This window comes from Numenius arquata, chromosome 4 (genome assembly GCF_964106895.1).
Source record: "Numenius arquata chromosome 4, bNumArq3.hap1.1, whole genome shotgun sequence".
Taxonomy (NCBI): Eukaryota; Metazoa; Chordata; class Aves; order Charadriiformes; family Scolopacidae; genus Numenius; species Numenius arquata.
The window spans coordinates 35,549,779-35,570,915 of NC_133579.1; the positions used below are offsets into that span (position 1 = coordinate 35,549,779).

General features: G+C 37.6%; 1 protein-coding gene across 1 annotated transcript in view; it reads right to left on the reverse strand.

Annotated features, from left to right (window-relative positions):
- The window catches only part of GABBR2 (gamma-aminobutyric acid type B receptor subunit 2), a 486,116-nt gene that overhangs the window by 364,394 nt on the left and 100,585 nt on the right, over positions 1–21,137 (reverse strand). The window contains exon 3 of the mRNA XM_074146426.1: positions 18,814–18,951. Coding sequence (XP_074002527.1) covers positions 18,814–18,951 — 138 coding nt within the window. The remainder of the gene's footprint in view (positions 1–18,813; positions 18,952–21,137) is intronic.

Sequence of the window (21,137 nt, forward strand, 5' to 3'; positions counted from 1 at the left end):
TTCTTCTCATTTGAAACTCTAGTAAGTACAACCAAGTAAAGAATGTCTTGACCATTGATATTTTGACGAACTGTCCAAAATATAATAATTTTGCATTAAATAGGTACACTTTCTCTCTTCCCTATGTTCTTTTTACTTTCAGTACATTGATCTTCTGACCATCTTAGTCAACCTACCTCCCCCAGAGCTTCCATTCTGGTTTTAGAGAAGAGGAAGCCATGCAATTATTCAGTCTCTGCTCGGGATAGAAGGCAGCCACTGTTTCATTACACTATTTCTGTACGCTTCTGCCTGCCCTCTTCTTTGGCTTTTGGTTTGACAAGATTTTTTGAAAGCTCTTTTAAATGCTACTGCCTGTCATATTTTTTGGTTGTTGGGGTTATTTGGTAACTAACAAAGAGGCCCAAGAACTTTGCTTCTAGAACAATAGCTTTAACAGTTTAGTAACCACCAAATGTCATTATGGAAAGAGATGTTGTAAGTCCTGTTTATCTGAACATAAATGCTATTATTGCAGTTTTTGCAAAAAAGTTATTATTATCAGCTGGGAAGCAGTATGTTTTCAGTACTGTGCACAGTTTCTGGAAAGCAATTTTTCCTTGTTTCAGAATAATTTTAAGCCTACAGAAGCCCACGACACATGCTGCAGACCTTTTAATATTAATGTCTACCTGCCACAGGGAGTTTTCTGAAATCCATTTTCTTCGACAACTTTTCAGTCCTCATCAGTATACTCAGCAAGAAGTTATATACGCCACATCCAGCCATAGAAGGCGGCATTTGTACCCAGAAATGATCATGCACAATTGAGGCAAACAAATACTTTCCATATGCCCCAAAAGCAGATTGTAAAATAAGCAATTCTAAATGCCTATTTTAATTTCACACTTCTTTGTAGCGTAAATCACTAACTTGATACGAGTTGTACTTAACTGCTGGCAAAGCACTAACATTTCCACAGTTCACGAAAAGTACTAAAAGTGACTTCACAACAGATATTTTGCTTTCTTGAAAGCCACTGCTGATGCAGAAGTTCTCTGCTGGAACTGCTTCAGGAGTTATCTAGAAAACGGCGCTAGATTAAAGGTTTCATGGATCTGATGGCAGCTCAAAGAAAAAGTGATGGATGATCTACTACAGAAAATAAAATTCGTTACTGCAGAAAAGCTCTCTATAAGGACTGACATTATCCTTAGTTTAGAGATTATTCTCATCTCCCCAATATAGTCACTACAAAAATCATTACCCCCTCTACAGAAAAAAATAAAAAAATAAAAATCATAGCACTGTGGTAAAATACATCAGTTATTTTACGTGAAAAACAAGCAAACAGATCACCTTGCAAAGACTCTACTATCATCTAGAAATACATGAACCCAGAATTAAAAGTTTTGATGCTCTGGACATTGCTCATAATGCCAACACTTTCAGAATTATAATGTGTGAAAGATAAACCATCTTTAGTGTTCTAAAAATGTAACAGGAACCGCCATGGCTCAGCAATTTCAGAATCACAGGATCACAGAACAACAGGGAGCTCAGGAGATCAAAGAGTCTGACCTCCTGCTCAAAGGAGGGTAAAACCAATGTTATTAAGATGTTTGTTTTTCAAAATACTTATTAGCACATGGAGTCATATTCAATTCAACTCAGAGGTTATAGCTCTGTTTCAGTGTTATTACTTTTAAAGCCTGAAGGAGGATTGGGGGGAAAAAAGTTACAATAATTGCATACTGATTTAAATAGAATTAAAATAAAATATGCTCATCCTTTTTAGTTGGTAAGGAAATCTGTAGTGATTTCAGCCTATCAGTGTAATTTCAGTGCTATTACCTCAATTTTTTTAGTCTATAGTACAAAAATAAAGATGAAGACCGGGGACTACAGTCACAGAATCACAAAACAGCTGAGGTAGGAAGGCACCTTAGCACATTGTCTAGTCCAACCTCCCTGCTCAAAGCAAGGTCTACTCGAGCAGGTTGCTCAAGGCCCTGTTCAGTCACATTTGTGACTATCTCCAGTGATGGACTTTCTACAATTTCTCTAGGTTTGGTCACCTCTACAATGACATGGAAATTCCTGCATTTCAGTTTGTGCTCATTTCCTCCTGTTCTTCCACTGGACACCACTGAGAAGAGTCCATCTCTGTCTTCTTCACTCTCCCCTATCAGGTATTTATATGCGTTGACATGATCCCCCAAGCCTTCTCTTCTCCAGGCTAAACAGTCCCAGCTCTCTCTGCCTTTTTTAGTACAGCAGATGCCCCAATCCATTCATCATCTTTGTGGGCCTCCATTGGACCGAAACCAACATGCCCATGTCCCTCTTGTACCACAGAGCCCAGATCTGGACACAGCAACACGCCATTCCATGTGTGCTCTTACCAGGGCTGAGAAGAGAGGAAGGATCACCTCCCTCAACCTGTTGGCTACAGTCTGCCCAATGTGGTCAGGCCCAGGGTACCAAATATCTCCATAGATGGAGGTATGTACCAACTCTAGGAAACCCGTTTCAATATTTGACCACTCCCATGTTAAAGAAAGTTTTCTTGCCTATCTACTCAGAAGTTCCTTTGTTCCAACATTAAAGTATCCAGACTAGGAAATACATTTATGCTAAAAACAGAGAACACATTTGAAACAGGATCTCATTTGTGCACTGCAAATATAGCTCCCATTTTTATGGCTCCACATATTTCAAGTACATTTCTAAAGAAAAATTAAACTTAGGATCAAATAGGCATAAGACATAAGTATATAATGGTTGTAACCTCTAACCACAATACAATTTCTCCTTCACGAAGGAAGAACCTTTTCAGAACTGTTTTATGCAGAAAATTATTAAGAATTTAAATCTTCATCCAAGAGAAAGCTATATGTAATAATAAAAACCACAAAATTGGAAATGCTGCCAGATATCAGTATTTAATTTTGCTCAATTTCATCATATCATACCTATTTTAATAAAAACTTCAATATTTTTAGCTCTGATCTGCATGTTCTATCATACTTTTACAGTCCAGAATTTCATACATTTTATGATCAAAGAAAAAGTATAGATACTTCCATGGAAAAGATTCTGGAGGTTCATAAATATTTATTTATACATAATTAAAGTAGTGCATAGGATCTAAGAATCAGCACACAGAGATCAGTATCTTCAAAAAATGGAGACACTTAGTCTCTGAATTTGCCTGAAGAAAGCTTAGAAAACATTAAATTATTTTTATTAATATCTAGGTTTTGAAATATTAGAGCTTGTATTTCTAGACTGTGTACAGAACCCAAAGAACTAGAATATCACAATTTTTGGTACGTGTAGAGTACTTTCATATATGATTTCATGACTCCCTCAGCCCCAACTTTTGGTAAAATAAGGAACATTGTGATCTATGTGTTAAGGTAGTGAAGAATGACTATAGTGATTCTGGAAAACACTTGCTCTGAAGTTCTGAGAACCGAGTGTAATCAATACCTAAATTATATTATATTCTTCCTCTGAGTACTTTTTAGAAGTTATCCACTAGGTTATAGATAAACTGAAGGTTTCCCTTACTTTATAAAAAAAAAAATAATAATTTTCTAGTCACTTCTTCCTGTAAGACAGATAATTTGAATTCCATATCCTGAACTGACTCCAAAGAATTTACAACGTTCTACATGGATGCAAGTTCAGACATATCAAGTGTCACATCCTACAGTTAACAAAAACTAAACCTGACAAGATCAGTCATATACTCTAAGTTATATCTTCAGGAGAACAGGAGATAAGATTGTTCCTCTAGATATACCTATAATCTTTGAAAATGGACCCTAAGCTATAATCAATAAACCAGCTATTTTCTGGTTCTATGCTTACCATGTGTTTATATTGTACAAGGTAACTTCAGGTAGCATAGAGAAGATGAACTCAGTTATAGATGAAATTAAGTATCCCAGTAGCTACAAGTTAAATACTGCAGAACACAGCTTGTGGGAACCGGGTCCCAGAAGAGGACTCCGGACTCTACACACATTGAGCTTCCTTGTAACATGAGCTGGAAATGATGGTGGTGCAAAAACACAGCTGAAAACAAGCCATATACTAAATAGGGCATAACTAGCTGAGGGGAATGCCAAGGGTAGCGGTGAGTGCCAAATCCCTCTCTCTGCAAAGACCAGGGACATCAGTCAAGGCAGCAGATCCCTACATTCATCCATGCAAATCACAGGCTGAAGGAGAGCACTAATACCTGTTCTGCCAAAGCAGCTGGCTACAGTTCATTATTTTTATCTAGACACACTCACTGCCAGAGTGCAGGATCACACACACTTTAGGGACAGTACAACAGTCCCTAAATACTGTTTAAACGTCCAGGAGAAAGGAAGTGTAGATAGGGTGCCGCCATCAGCTTGAGGCACTGGAGCTGTCTTTACCATCATTCTAAGCTCAGGGTGCCAACTACCCTGTGCAGTCTTCTCCTCCCTCACGTCAGTCGTGCTCAGCAAAGTATTTAAAAGGTTCGTGTGACCAGAAAAACAGAGCATGTGAGGGACAACAGCTCCATAACCTACTAGTTATAGCATTCAGGTGTGATTCTGACTGTCCTAAGGAAGGACTGTAAACTTTCAAATTTCTGGGCAAGTGTTCCAACTGTACAGTCATAAGCAGCAGCATCTCCTTTGCTATCTTATCCACTGGAAACATCTTAAGGAAAAACAGTATATTTTGTTAAGGCCTATTTCTGCTGCTAAGTGACAGTAACCTGCATCTACTACAGCAGGTCTAGATACGATGCACAAGAGCAAATTTATATATATCTGACACCTGGAGCCATTTGAGACAAAGAGGGAGCTGCCTTGTACATTTAGACATTCCTAAAATCAGGCAAAATCTTCATGAAGGGGAAATTCTTTTTTTTTTTTTTTCCTCCAATCAGTGTGTTGGTCTTCAATGTATAATACTGGCTTAAAACCTCAGTAGAGGCATACAGCTTCCTCTGTACTGAGCCCATAAAGTTGTTATAACAACTTTGAAGAGATTTCTCCAGATGACTATTAGATTGCAGAACAGGAAAAAGGATTTGGCTAATAACTTTTCATTTTGTTCATTATAGCCACTTCCACAGCAGCCAATTGTGATGTTAAAATTAGAACTGCAATGTTATATATGGTGATTAAACATAGCGAGCCATTGCAGTAAGATGAAAAACAGACATGATTTCAGAAATACCTGGCAAACACACATGCTCTGAGAGCATCAATGATTTTTCAGAGTAATGGAATACAAATTCAGGCTCTTAAGCTTGCTGTACAGTACACCGAGAGAGTTAAGTGCCTCAGGATGGGCCTCAAATGCATCAGGCATGCTGGGCATGGAGGTGGTTAGAGCTAGAGCAATGAGCCATTCCATGCAGAGGAATGCATCTGAAATCCAAATCTCTGCAAGGCTTAGGCAGCAGACTTTGTAACTGCAAGCTCTTGGGGACCAAAGCATGGTCTGAAAATCTGAAAATTCTTTTTCACTCTTTTGTTTTCAGGTAAACTTGAAAGGTGGATATGCTTATTATTCCATAAAGATATTGGTTAGAGCACCCAAAGAGAAGTGGAATCCCATTCCTCTCTTCAGTGACCCAAGTACTCACACAGCATATTTATAGCAGTAATCACCAAACAAGAAGCCAAGACAGTACCACTTCCTCTGCATAAACATTAATTTCACTAGGGTGAGCACTGAGCTAGGACCGTTTGAGACAGTTCACTGCACCTTTGATGTTTTGTGGCAAGGCCTCCCTCAAAGGTCAAAAGCAAAGGATGCACAAAACCAGAAATCATGATATTGACCACAATAATCTTGATGACAATGCAGAAAAGTGACATTTGTTTTGATCACTCTCCTGATTTTTTTAATGACGACTGTAGAAGTTGCAGTCTAAAATACCGGTAAACTCACAATCAGTATCAGCTGGGACTGGAGCCTTCCTGACAGAACCAACAATGCCATGGAGGCCCTTGTGGTTGACTATCAAGAAGACAATGCAGAGTAAGAGACATTTAGACTCTGAAGTAGTGTAGGATCAAGTGCAAAGTCTGACAACAAGTTTATGAGATGAATGCTGGGACTGGGCCTTGAGGTGTCCTCAGGTAGTGAAGTTACCAAAACTCATTTCATACATGGACAAATCTGAAGCTTTCTAGAATTCACGTGATCTGCATTCATTATTCATCTAGGGAGCTGAGGAGGAGGGAATTGTGTCCTGGTTTGAAGTAAAACTGAACCACTTGCACTTGAGGGTGACGCTTGCTTCCTGGGACCACACATTTTACAAATTCAGCTTTTAGGGAACACATTCAGGTAGGATTGATATAGTCTCTGAACAGGCAGCTAAGACTTACGAAGTAGCACTCTCAGTCCACTTATTCTCAGATTTACTGTGCAGTGCCCACTCCTCTTTACAACAATGCGAAGGTGGTCATACTCCGTGTGAATTGATTTGTGACTGGAGACACAAGCTGCCTTTCCAAGGTGATTATACTACTATAATAATCTGTCTGTAAATCAGTGGAATATTGGGCAACAACATTTAAAGTTTCATTTTCCTGGTTCACATAACCAGTTAGAGCATTGAACTAACTATGAAATTATACCCTGTTGGTTCATCTGCAGTAATAAATGTGGACTTCTGGACATAAAAATAAATGTTCAAATGGGCAGTCTGCAAGCCATGACTAATTGCCTTTAAATCCTCCTAGCACTGCTTGTGGCAATGGGAAATTAAAAAGAATGAGGCTAACAGAAAGAGCAAACCACAGAATCATTTATACAAAGATTATTACTCAGTTTTGTTGTCTTCTGATTTAATGATTTAAATTGGAAAAAAACAAAACCCAACCACCACCTTCCTTTAAGGCAACATAAGTAGCGGAATCGTAAGTCTCTTATGTTCTAGCTGTTAGGCAGTGAATAGAAGACAAGTCAAACCAGCGCAAGCGTGTTTTTTATGAGGGAAGATGTGTTCTCTTCTCATATCACCTTGACTACAGTCTATGCATAAGGTGACTCTATGATAATTGTAGTCGCAAAAACAGTAGCTTGAGGTCTTGATCAATAAAGGTGGATGTGTCGGGCAGTGAAAATCAAGGCCCTATAGTTGCACCTTTTTGCTCTAAAAAAGGAAGCAGAAAAGAAAGTTTTCTGCATTTTCTCTCTTCTTCTCAAGCCAAAAACAGCATATAGACAGCAGTTTATCGCATCATCAGAAATACTCCCAAAAGCAAGGACAAAATCACATTAGTCACAAGAGTTTTCACACTGACTACTCAAATAACACATTATCAAATTTAATGTCAACCTCATTAAGCATTATCAGATTTGGCAATTGTAATGCTACTGAATTTTAGTAGCTAGGACACAAGGATTTGAAAAGATTGCATTAAATTTGCTTGATAAAAATTGTTTCTTAAAATTCTGTCTCTATAGCTGATTTTTTTCCAGACTGGTCTGATTACAGTCCGCAATCTGTAATTCTGTATCAATATCCACAAATAACAGACAGAATCTTTATATAACAGTAAGCTATTCTGATCTTTTCTTCTCTTTCAGATTTGCAAATCAGATATTTTTTAACTTCTCATAAGCAAGACAAGTAATGCAAAACAGGTGAAGGGCAAAAACAACTGGAGAGCAAGAAGTCACAGGAAAAAAAATTTCAAAGCAGGCTGCCTATGTAGCACCCACCTACACGTCAGCCACATTTCTGAATGAGAATTCATCCTGATGCAATGTAAGAGAATGCAACTACATGTGTCTAAAACAGAACAGTGCCCCATCAGGAAAAGACTGAGCCATAAAAAGGACTGAAGACAGTTTTAAATAATTATATGTATATATGTTTGTGTATACACATATATGTAGTTACACACCTGAGAGAATCAGCACCTTAGTCTTCATAACTTTTTTATTATTTTCATTTTGTTAATAAGAGCTAAACAATACTGATCTTCTCTATTGCTTGCTCAGTCACTCTGCTTCTCTCAGTAGCGTTCAGAGCCTTCAGAAGACAATAAATATCTGCTTACTTAAACAAATCTTTAGATTGATTGTTTAAATTAAACAAGAGGCATTAGGAAAATAATCTCTTTAGCACGAGTGTGTCTTTATAGCAAAAACCCCATTATTATCAATGCTGTAAGTCTATCCCACTTTCCCAGGACTGATCTTTTCCTTGCAACTACAGATATTCTTAAACAGAATAGTGGATCCAGTTTGGGAGTTTGTTTACAAACGCAAAATCCAACATCCAGCTTTTGATTTATAACTGTAAACTATTTCAAGTTGAGAATGTCATCACTCTTTTACAAGCTCTTATTTTCAAAAGGATTATGATAAAGCACTTCCTTGCTCTGTTTTAAATAACAAATTAAAGCTTTCTTTATGTCAACAGCGCAATGTGTAATAATGAATACAAAGCTGTAGCTCCCAAGCATTTAATGCAATACTTTAGACTGCTGGAGATCTTTCACTCCCCAATCACATATATTCTTATTGCCTCATCTGAACATTGAAGGATTTGAACAAACCTTTCAGAAGCTGTGCTGCAATTTTTACTTTCAGGAAGCAAATCCACATAATGAATCCACATCCTGATATATATTGTGCCCTCACAACAGCTTAATTATAAGTAATCATAGAAATTTTCTAGCTTAGTGTTGTAGCATAATACAAATAAAGCTCGTAGTTGAAATACTGTCAATCCTGCTGTAGCTAATTAATCAGCTTGCGATAGGCTGTCTCTCGGATAACAAAGTCTAGTGGACCGGCAAAATAAGGGAAGACGAGGAGTACGGTTCACTGGGGAAACACTTCCCTTTACTCTGAGAATTAGGAGCAGATTGCATCATAGCTTAACACAGAGTTCAGCAATTTCAAGTTACTCATCTAAAATTGAATGAAACCAAGGCGAGACAAGAAATCAAAGTAAATCTGGATATGCAACTACAGTTAGGAATTAACAGCACAGAGAGCCAAGAGACTCTGAAAGACTGGAAAGGTGCAATTGTGGAACTATTTTTCAGTTAAAAAAAAAAAAGTTTAGACTCAGTTACTTAAGCTTTCTATAGCTATACGTCTTGGGTGTGATAAGAAGGAAAAGGAAATGCCTTATTACAAATCTGTGCTTAAGAACTGTGCAATATATTCCTGTTCTCAGTGTAATCCTAGGACCAAACCCTCTTACTCCAACTATAGTTGTTTCAGAGGCAATCTTGTATGCATTTATTAGTGCTTTTCCAACAGAGCCTGGAGGGTCTTAAGCTACAGTGATCATATCTATTTTCCCTGACACTGAGATTCTGGTTTTGCTATCTGTGCTAAGGCTAAAGGGAATAAATGTGTTTCCAAATCGCTTTAAGTTCAATTAAAACATAACTATCCCTTGTTTTATAGGCCTTATTTTTCTCCAGTTGTGTTAAAACTTAACTGATGCCTTGAGAAAGCATGCAGCAACATCTACAAGTCCCCAGGATCTGCTTTAGAGGTAACAGAGTACTAAGAATGCCAAGAATGAAGACGGATGCCATACTGGTTGTAATACTAGATGAATCATACACCAGAACACTACAGTGCACTTGAGAATCAGGCCTTTAGAAAAGCTTCTATTATACGGAGGATTTGTACTTCAGCGCTTACTTTTCTATAAACATATCAGCAATGTATTACTTCTTCAATGGAGCATAATTAAGCTTTTACTGGTTTAAAAGGCCAATAAATATTTTATTTCCATTTCAGAATAATGTCAAGGTGTTTTCTTTTTGCAACTGCTTGGTTTACAAGTTCGTTCTTCAAACTATGCCCAGGAGCTGCTGTTGCTGAATTTTTATGAATTATGCTATCTCTCAAAATAAGTAATTAAGTAACTGCTGCCACAACAGCATTCGGGGGGCGGGGGGTGAAGCACGTTAATTTACCATATGAGAAAGCTTTCCTTGTCATATAATAGGACAGTAACATAAAGAAAAACATCAAAGGGAAAATGAAATGAAGAAGTGGATTTAAGATTGTCAGTGTAATAGTATGAAGCAACAGATTTTATCACACCAATTTTTCCTTGACTTAGTTGTATTTACCTTCATACTGTGGCTATGTTTGTGTATTCCAAGGACAGCAACAGCTATGGCCTCTCAACGGGACCAGAGAGAAGGCGATCCTAGGGCTTTCTAAGGTGGCTGCTGATAAAGGAGCCAGCAAGCTGGTCTTGCAGAACACAGTCAAATGCTGCCATTCAGAAACAAATTAAAGCAGTCACTGTGGCAAACAGCATACTAGAATAACCAACTCCAGCTTTCCAGAAATTATAGGTATGGTGAAAATAATCAGAAGGATGATATTTGGGGAATTAGTGGTAAAAGAAGCTTGAAACCATCTTTTTAGAATATTTGAAATGTTTCAATATTCACAGAAATACAATACTATAATCTGAATATTTTGAAGTAAATTAATAACGATTGCCAAGAACCAACCAAAATGTGACAAAGTTATCATATTTTCAGTGCAGTGAGATAGCTTTCAATCAATATTACCTTTAAAGCAGAAAAAAATCATACACAGATGGGCAAGCAATTAGCATCTGATTTCCCTGTGCTAGCTTTCAAATAAGAAACATGAAAACAAGATTTGTGTAAAGTCAGGCAAAAGGGGAGCTCAAAATTCAGTGCTGCAATTGCTTAGAAACTATAATAATGCTCCCATCTAACAATGGGAGTCTTCAAGCCTGGTTTATGGGTCACAAAGTAATGGAAGCAATGGGACTAAAGAATCGAAGTATGATTCTTTGGGCTGGCAGAACTATGTATAGATTCAAACTTTATCATTAATGGAGTGTTAATATCACACAGGTATATCCCCACAAATCATATGACATTTCCCAGAGGAAGTCAAGAGGAGACACACTGACCAGCTATGGGCTAGAAGGAAATTTAGCAGCACTACTGTTAAGTGGGTTGGACCATACAGAAAATAGGCATCAGACAGCGTACTAGAAAATGTACCATGAAAAAACCCTCAAATCTGAAAAAGAAATTTGTATATCACAATCCTCATTCAGCATAGTGAAGATGCCAAACCACAAGTGATTTCCCAAAGAAGCAAAGCTGAAGTCTGCCTATCATATTGGGACAAGGAGGAGAAGAGAAGGAAGAGATGGCAACCAAAGCTACCCACCTACTTCTTAAAACCATTTCCAGAAAAAACAGCAGCAAATAATAATAAACATGAGGGAACATGAAGGGATACCTTTTGTAGCAGTGAAGGATGCTGCAGCAATAGCTGCAAGGTGCAATACTGAAATATTTTGGTAACTGAGTAAGATTCTACCAGGCAGGTCTATCCTATCTATCCTAGCTGAGGGGCTGCGAAAGCCACACAAGGAAAGACTTCAGCCTTCTTTTACCAAAGGGGAACCCCCCCCCCCAAAAAAAAAAAAAACCCACACACAAACAAGCAGTGAGACAGAATACTTTGATAAAAATCACACATAAAAAAAAAAAAAAAGCCCCAAAAAATCAAAAACAAATCCCCAACTACACAGCCATTACCTTACCTCACCAATAAATTGAGCTAGCATTAAAACTCAAGGCTCTGTGTTTGGAAAAACATCAATGCTTGCATATTATGCTATGGGTTTTGGTGGGGTTTTTTGATGGTTCTGTTTGGGGTTTTTTTACTCTATGTACTTTTCTTCAAGTGACCATTCAGATTCAAGGGAGGAGTATACGGAGGAGAGAGAATATCTGTTTTTTCAGAATTAAATGTGTTTTCCTAAACCCAAAGCATACTGCAAGGGAAAGTGACACCTTTGCCTTTCCAGTTTGTCTGTTCCCTAGACCACCACTCTTTCATTCCATATTATTGATCCAATGGAAAAACGGCTAAGTGAACAAAATTAATAAAAATATATTTCTTTTTCTGTCAGAACACGCAGTTCATAGTTAGAATAAATATACAAGTTCAAACTTCAACAGCTTTGACCTAACTCTAGAGTCCTATTAAAATACCTTTATTCATGTAATGAACTGAACTTGCTGACATTAGATCAAAGGCAAAAACTAGCACGTATACCGCAGTTTTCTGTTTTCTCCAACATTAGAAATACAAGACAAACAAGATGAAAAAGAACAGCTAATCATATTTAAATAAAGTGAAAACTGGATAGGAGCCAACTTCAAACTGATGGAAAGTGAGGTTAAGCCAACCCGTCTCACTAGAAATCAATTTCGTACATTTAAGCAGAAGACAGAAAGAAGGGAAAGGAAAGTCCTACTTAATTTTGCAGTGCATTTGGAATATAGGATATGCATTTCTTACCATACCTCAAGCCTGCAAATTTTCTGAAGTTTTCAATTTAAATTTTGTGGACCAAATTTCTGCTATTAACAGTGATGTAATGCTAATGTCTCCCATGGGGTACAACTAAAATAATGCACTGCGAATCAGGGTCAGTGTTTTTATCACTATGAAACAACTTTTGCCACTAAATTCATTCCTCTGCCCTAGACTAGTTTTCCCTGGTGCACTGCAACTTTCATTTCTCTAAGTTTAAGGGTGAATATACAAATAAGTTTCCAAGTCTTAAGTCTGCTCTATGTTGTGCATGTTTGCATCCGTCCACACACAGAGAAACATGGTCTAATTAGGAGCTATGGTACTGCTGATCTGTTTCAACTCCCCATGCATTTTCTTCCCCAGCAGCAACCACAGAGCTTCAGGAGGGCCACATCAATAACAGCAGAGCTCCTGCTGGCAGCTTGTATCAAGGGGAGGATTTGCAAGAACTAAAAGGTCTGTCTCCCTCCAAATTCACCAGAGCTTCTCTCAAATGAGAAGAAACTTCACATGAAATTCTGCCTGAAGGTCAGTCCTGCTGTGTTTTCTTCCTGTTGAGGAGCTCCCAGGCATTCCTATGGTGAAGAGAGCAAAACTTCCTTATACGCTAGCTAACTCCCAAAAGCAAGACCAGAATGTCATCAGGTTTGCACCTTATATAATAAGACCTCAAGAGGTGTTTTCCCTTAAACACTTTGCCTATTAAAAGTACAACACAAGTACAGAAAGTCTATAAAATCCCTCCGATACTTGGAGATAAAACAGGAAAGCAAAAGGGAAATTAAAAACAAGAAAAGAAAAAAAAAAGATTATGATGGTGAATTGTGGGCCAAGAAGCCGAAGACTCTAGTGGTGCACTGGGTCATATTCGGGTGGGAGAAAAGCCTGTTCAAGTGGGACTGCCTGCATCTCACAGATAGAAGTAGCTAATCTTCTTAGCCAAAGACTAGTTTAAATGCCCTTTTCATTGCCCAAAATAATAATACATGGAAATTGTGCAGTGAAGGAAAAAGTAGCACAAAATCACTGTACTGGAACAAATGTGACAAGAATGTAAAAAAACAAAAAAAACCAAACCAACCAACACACATTTTTCATCAAATGTTTATGTGCCCATGCCAGAGCTCTGGGTGACAAGCATGAGGATTTAGAAAATTCAGTTATTAACAAGAAGAAATTTGATTCAATGGCCAGTATAGAAACCTCTGTGATGACTTGCATTACTTAAGTGTTAGAAAACATCAGTTATGACCTGCACACAGTTGTGAAATTCTGTATTAGTAAGAATTTTGAAGAGTAACAGAACCAGCTAATAAAGCCTTGTTTCCTACAGATACATGTATCCTAGGCTTCTACACACACACCCCCACACCCACACCCACCCACCAGCTCCTACTTCATGTCCTTCTGGGCTTCACCCCTCCTCTGCATTTTCACAGCTTGCTTTCTGCTGCCTTTTTAACTCCTTTCTCAATGCAGTCAGTCTCTATCCCGTAAACCTGGGCAAGAAGCCCCACATGCCACGGTTGGCTCAAAGTTCTCTGTGCTCACGCTGCATCCTCTCCTTCATTCATCTGGATGCTTCTCCTCAGCAACCCATTTTCACAGAAATGGATAGAAGCTAATAACCTTTGGGAAATCTTTTGCTAAAATTTGGTTGCAATTGGCCAGTGGTCAGAAATTATGAAGAGCTGACAATGCAATCACATCAGCCTTGTTTCAGAAGGAAATCAAAGGCTGTAAACATCACTGATTTTCTTGAACACCAGCAGTCTTTATGGTAATTCAGAGATGGGATCTTGAATACCTATGGATCTCTCAGGTAAGAAAACAAATGTCAGGATAGGCTCTTCGATACTCATAAGCTAGAGAACTAAAGGAGGTTTCCCTTTCTAACATGTGAACTTGCCCTATATTAACATGCTCACAGAGTGAATAATACATCATGATTAGGGTACATATAGTTTTCTTAGAAAACTTTCCAATGTGAGACACTGAATCCAAAACAAGGTTTCTCTGTTTTGAATGTCGTTACCATCTAATCACTGGATCACCTCTAGCAGTTACTTGCCTAGAAGCCTGCAGTTATGACTAGATTACATTAAACATGTAGAAACAGAGGATATTCCAAGGAAGCACTAACATTTATACTCTGTTTCTTGCAGAGGTTTATTTCCAGAGTAAAAAGAAATTGTCAACGAAGCAGGCTGTAAGAGAATGTAAATGGCAAAAAGAAAGAAAGACAAATCTCCAAAATGGAGAGTTCCACAAGTTAAGAGACATGACCGGTTTGGTCAAAATCTTCATCCTGGTTAAATGTTTATGCTAATATGGCAATTAGGAAAAGTGAGGGATGACAATGGAAAATAGGAGAAACTATAGCAAGCTGTACAAATTAGGTGCTTTTGCTACTGTAAGAAATTCACATGGAGAGGTAAACAGTTGACAGATATCCTGAAACAGAAGATAAAGACTGAACTGCAAACTATCTCCTGTGTTTTGCACCACTCATCTACTAGCAGGGACGCTTTCAGTTTCTTTCAGTGTATGAAAGAAAAATATATGGTCTTTTGCAACATATTGTAGGTACTATTATGATTCTTCTTCACTCTGTTTAATTGCCTTGAATACACATTGAAAGGGAATGGCGGTAAGATGAATCTGGAAGAATTTTACATTGAAATATGCCCCCCCTGCAGCACAGCAACTGCCCAATATTGTACCTTCATACCTTTATGACCCACTGTCAGATGCACAGAATATTACTGGCACTTTTAAGCCAAAAAACCAAAGTTTCAAACTGGTTCCACACCACAGACTGGTGATCAAAGCCACACATGCCGACTCCAGCCCATGCCCAGACTGTCACTCAACAAAGTAAGGACTGCTGGCACACAGAGATTACGCACAGGGAATCCTTTTATTTCAAAGCTAAGGAATGGGTGTCTGCATCTGTCCTACTAGGAATGTCTGTTCAGAAAACAGTTTGCAGTTTGTGTCACCTAGCACACTTCAAAGTCCTTAAGGATGGCGTGAGTGCTTGCAGACTAAAACAACTTGCTCTTTTTGCTGATACAAAACGCACCATTAAAAAAAAAAAAAAAATCATTAATTTTGTTACAGTAAGAGATAATTAAATCAGCCAGCAGCTGAAGACAGCCAATTGAGAACAGAATCTCCCTTTCTGTTGCTGATCATCAGTAAATCAGAATTTGTCAAGATAGGGAAGGAAAAGTACCCTCTGTTTAGATATGGTACACAAATAAGGCAAGTCACCTTCAGACTAAGACTCTTCTCAACCTCTGATAGTCTTCCCTATTTCATATTGTTGCAGCACCATCAGTGCCCCCATCACTACTATAATGTGTCCTAAGCAGCCAATGAAACATGATAATGAAGTTGCCTGAAGGCAAGGGGCCTGAAGGGCCTGGAAAACAAATCATATGAAGAGCAGCTGAAGGAGCTGGGACTGTTTAGTATGAGGAAGAGGAGGCTGAGGGGAGACTTCATCACTCTCTACAACTACTTGAAAGGACACTGTAGAGAGGTTGGTGCTGGTCTCTTCACACAGGTAATTAATGACAGAACGAGAGGGAATGGCTTCAAGCTCCAACAGGGTAGGTTTGGACTGAACACTAGGAAAGAATTTTTCACAGAAGGAGTGGTCAGGCATTGGAATAGGCTGCCCAGGGAGGTGGTTGAGTCACCATCCCTGGTTATGTTTAAGAGCCGTTTAGATGTGGTGTTGGGGGATATGGTATAGGGGAGAACTTTGTGGAGTAGGGCAGATGGTTGGACTCAATGATCCCAAGGGTCTCTTCCAACCTAGACGATTCTATAATTCTATGATTCTATAATTTCCAGCACATTTGTCCTCTTTGTCTTTTAGTTGTTTGTTTTTGGAGACTTCTTCCTGTAGAGAATAGGGAAGAGGCAGAAAAGAAAAATTCCCCCAAACACAGGAAAAGCAGTCACCAGAAACTTTGAATTCAGGGCTGAAAGGCTCTCAGAAAAGTTTTGGAGGCAGGCAGCCTGATACTGTACTTGCCAAGGAAAGTAATTTTTCAGTTGTTAAATTCTATTATTCTTCATTTCTTCCCTATTCCTCCCAGTACTCCGACTATCATCCTGCATTTCTGTGTGGGAGAGTCATCACTTTGCTCAACCACATGACACATATTCCTGCTGGGGTTAAGAGCTCTCTTTTCATGACTGCATGTACAGGTATACAGAGTGATGGAGACAGACATCCAAATGCAAATCCTTATTCAATAATACAATGTCAGGTTAGTTTTTTGTCTATATGTTGTTTTCTGTCTTCTTGACTGCAACATAAAATGACTTCATCATTTTATTTCATATAACTATTTCTGTGAGTTTGCTGTGATTCCTTGAGGTGAAGTTTCAAGTTTTGAAGGAGGCCAGTCTTGTATTTTATCAGGCTGAATATTATTGCTCCACTTCCGAGAACTACAGATTTTTATCTATTCCTTCTAGTCAAGTCATGCTTTTAATCAAAGATGCTTATGACAGTGGATCCTGAGGAGCGGAAGGATTTGTACTCCGTTTCCCCACTATCTTATACATGCTATGTCTGCTGATTTGCAGATGCAGATATCGCTGTCACTGTATGACACAACACTTTCACAAGCTGTATTCAGATTGTTGCCATTGCTGTTACACCATCCATTAAGCCTTGCCACACTTCCCAGACACACTGTCATTTGTGTTCTTTCATCATTCAGTCAATCAATATCTAAAAACCTGACATGAAGTGGAGTTACGCCATGTGAGGATTTATCTAATGCCTGCAGGATACTAAGCCCAAGCAGCAGAGAATCCCTTGATGTACTGATATCATTAATACTGTTTAAGACTTAGTCACAGCTGTAGTGGTTAAATACAAAGAAACAGATGCTGTCTGGTAGCAATGCTTCATATCATTATATAAGTTAACATATATATTGACAAATTCAGACATTTAAAAGCAAATAGAAGCTTTCTAATTGCCTTTCCTTATTGACTGAGCAACTTCATTAACAAATTGATTTTCAGACCTTCGCAGGCAGAACTTGACTGCAAATGAAAAGGATTTAGCACAATGAAAGCCAACTCCCTGAAACATCCTACATCATCTGGAAGTTCCATTTTGCAAATTAAAAACCAAACCAAACCAAACCAAAATAACAACAACAACAACAAAAAAAGCAAAACCAGAAAAACAGAGCTCCAGCCACATACTTCATTACAGGCCATGGACTAGGCCATTTTTAAGAGAGAGCGTTAAACGATAGTTGCAAGCTTTCTGTTGCTTTCTCTATTCTCCCCAGAGATACACTATTATTTTGTTTCCATAGTAGAACTGATGTTTCTCACATCAGAAAAAATCCTGAAGCATAAGGAAAAAAAAAGATCTCATATGACAAGCACTGCAAACACAGTTAACAAGCTTCTTTAATTATCCTCCTAAGATTTTCCCATTTGTACTCTGATCATCATCTTCTTCACAAACTTAATTATGCCTCATTTGTTCATTCTGCACTAATCTCAGTGAGTATTCCAGGTGGAAAAGAGAAGTCTGTTTGTAACTGAAACCTCAGGTAACTATTATATTTTATTATTTTATTATTTTGCTATAGAATGTTTTGTTTATTTTAATAAAAAATTATACAAACTTCTCTTTGGGCAATGTGAGTATTGAGTAGGAAGCCAGGGTATTTCCACATCTGAAAAGGAAAACTGGCTGGCTACCTTGCACAAACAGTCAGTCATCAATCCAAAAATCATCCTGGACACATGATTGAAGAAATGAAGAAGATCATGCTGTTATCATCTGCATTTTAAATATTAGTATTAATAAACTCTCATTCCTCAGCAGAGGCAACCTTTCCACAAAGTTGACCTTTGAGAAAGTCAGAAAGAACAGCTGGGAATAAGTGTGCTTGGTGAGTCAAATACTAAGATACATACCCAGTTACTAGTTACAATTTATGCACTTCCAACATACTTAAAGTCAGTAATTATATTATGCAATAGTAATATTGCATTATGACTGAGTAGAGATAGAGTGAAGACCCCAGTGTACCATTAATTAAAGCCTGACAAATTGTTTCCTCTAACTTTGGAAAAGTCCAATATTTGCTCACCTACCATGACTGAACTTCATTTCATTAGGTTGCTTTTTGAGATATATTAAATTAATTTTATATAATTAATCTACTGAGACACACAACTGCTGCCCCATACTCACAAGCACTTTGAGCACAATGCCAAGCCTTAAAATCTAGTACTACGTAGAAGTAACTGTTCTTCTTTACACATAACTCCACTGACCTTCAAAACAGAGATATAATTACACAAAGTTTGAAAAGCATCAAATACTGTTTCTAAATTCAAAAAAATGATACAGAGATACATGATAGTCAGCATTTGAATATATTGCATTCCATGCCTTACCTGAACCAAATTCCATCCCTTTAGAGATTCAGCAATGATAGAAGTAACTGTTGCACACACGCCACCAAAAACCATCAGATGATTAGGTCCATATTTTATTGCATCATAGAAGGCTTTGAGTCCTTTTGCATTGTCACACTGGAAAATTAAAAAAAAAAAAGAGGCAATATTCAACATCACAAATAACATCATTAACTAAGAAATAAACTACTAAGCAGGAAAAAAAATTCAGGGGTTGCACTGATGTAAAAATTGTATAATGTATAACATCTTAAGACCCAAACATGAAGAACTGGAGCATTCTGTTCTGGCCCCTAATGTGCAGTAGTTAAAGAACAGGAAAAACCCTCCTTACATCATTCACAACCCCTTGTGTCTTCCTTCCAAGACAAAGCTGCAACATCTGAATTTTGATATCACCATTTGACAAAGAATAAAAAAGCCCCAATAAAAAATGATTAACTGAAATCTTTTCTACATTCAGAGCTACCATCTCCCAAAGCAAAATTTGGAATGTAACACCAAATGTCAGCAGGACTTCCATGGTTGGGGGAAAGTTTGACACTACTCATGGTCTCTGTAAAGAAAATTCTGCCTTTAATGAAGACTCCCAAGTAACCTCTCCTTAAGGTCCAACCTCAGTATTCTATGCAAAAGTATATAGTAGAGAGCCTGTTATTTAGAAGGAGAACAAAGGTCTTTAAAAGAATATTCTCTTGATATTTTTTGAAGTGCCAAGAATTAATTGTTCTGTTCTCATAGCTCACTCTGAAATAATGTTCTGAGGTCCCTTCTAACCTGACTTGTTCTGGGCTTCTCTGATAATTAGTTTGATCGCTGTTATGCTAAAATTCTTTACAGCTGAAAACTAAGAAACAAAGGGTGATGCTAGTGAGTATTGCAAAAGATATATCAATCCTTGAACAGAACCAATCACTCATAACTTTTGTAGTCATGACTTAATTCCTAAACTTGCAGCAGAGTATTAATTAATTATGTACCTGAAGTCAAGAATTTGATTCCAAACCATACTGGAAGTCAGCAGTGCCAACAGGTTATCATGGTAGCTGCCACTGCTCCACTAATAGCCACTTCTTTATCTCGCTTTTTGAAACAAAATCTTCTTCCCTCTTTTGCCTTCTCTACAAAGTCTTCCTCAAATATAGTCTTTATAAGAATTATCATACACCAAACTCCAATATTTCATTATGACAATTCAATAAAACAGTTCATTTACTATCAGCATCCAAGTAGTAATTTTATTGCATTCTGTGGGAAGAATAAAGGTTTTGACTAAGAAGTTTGCAAGCTTATATTAATCTCCTTACTGAATTAATATGCTAAAAGAAAAATTATTCTATTTGCATTCTATCTGCAAGAATAGAATTATTGCTCCCACTTATTCAAATGGATTTTTACTGCATAGACTTTTTTAAATTGCATAATACAACACAACATTTTCCTTCTTATTACAGAAAATAAAAAATAAAAATCCAAACATTCAGAATGGCAGAGGCTCCCTAGTCAGTTTGACAGATTGGTGGCAAACTCACATTGTGAAGGAATTAAAATTGTGATTACTGGAACAAGCAGCGTCCTCCAGTCTTACTCCTCCAACCCCTAGTTATAGACCAGTTTGTTCCAAGTGCAACCAGAAGGCTCAGCTACTTCTATACTTTTATAAGCAGCCAAGAACACTAGAGCTTTAAGTATCTGAACTTCTCTGACATTTAGCCAAGTCTTTGCCCTCATCCACTTCACCATCTGAAGCTGCAGCAACAGAGATTGTTGAATTGTTTTTCATACCAACTTAAAACCAGACAATATAATTTTTTTATTTATTTTTTTTTGCACTATGTCACATGTTTAAATGTGTCGAGTAAGAGTTTAAGAATACAGGTCATACATGAAATAAGGAGGGTGTTGATAGTAAAAAAACATCAGAAGCTGTAACCCATGAAGGGCTACATACATAAAAAGTTATGGAGAAATAAAATCCTGCATTCTAAATGATAAAGACCTACGATCTGTTATCTGAAGTAAAATTCATACTAAAATTCACCCTTACATCACAAAACACTGATGCATTTTTAACTGTTATCTGCCTACAAATTATTTCTCACTGCAGTAAAGTAACCTTATGTAGTTACAGATCCCAGTAGGTTGATTCGCAGTGATGTCCAGAATTGCTATTATGAAAAGGTTTTTCTTTCTTATCTATTTTATCTTTTCATGTTTATGAAGATACTTGTATGACAACCCTTTTTCAATCACAGAGCTATTCCCTTGGGAAGGCGCGCCGAAAGATTTATTTATCTATGTAC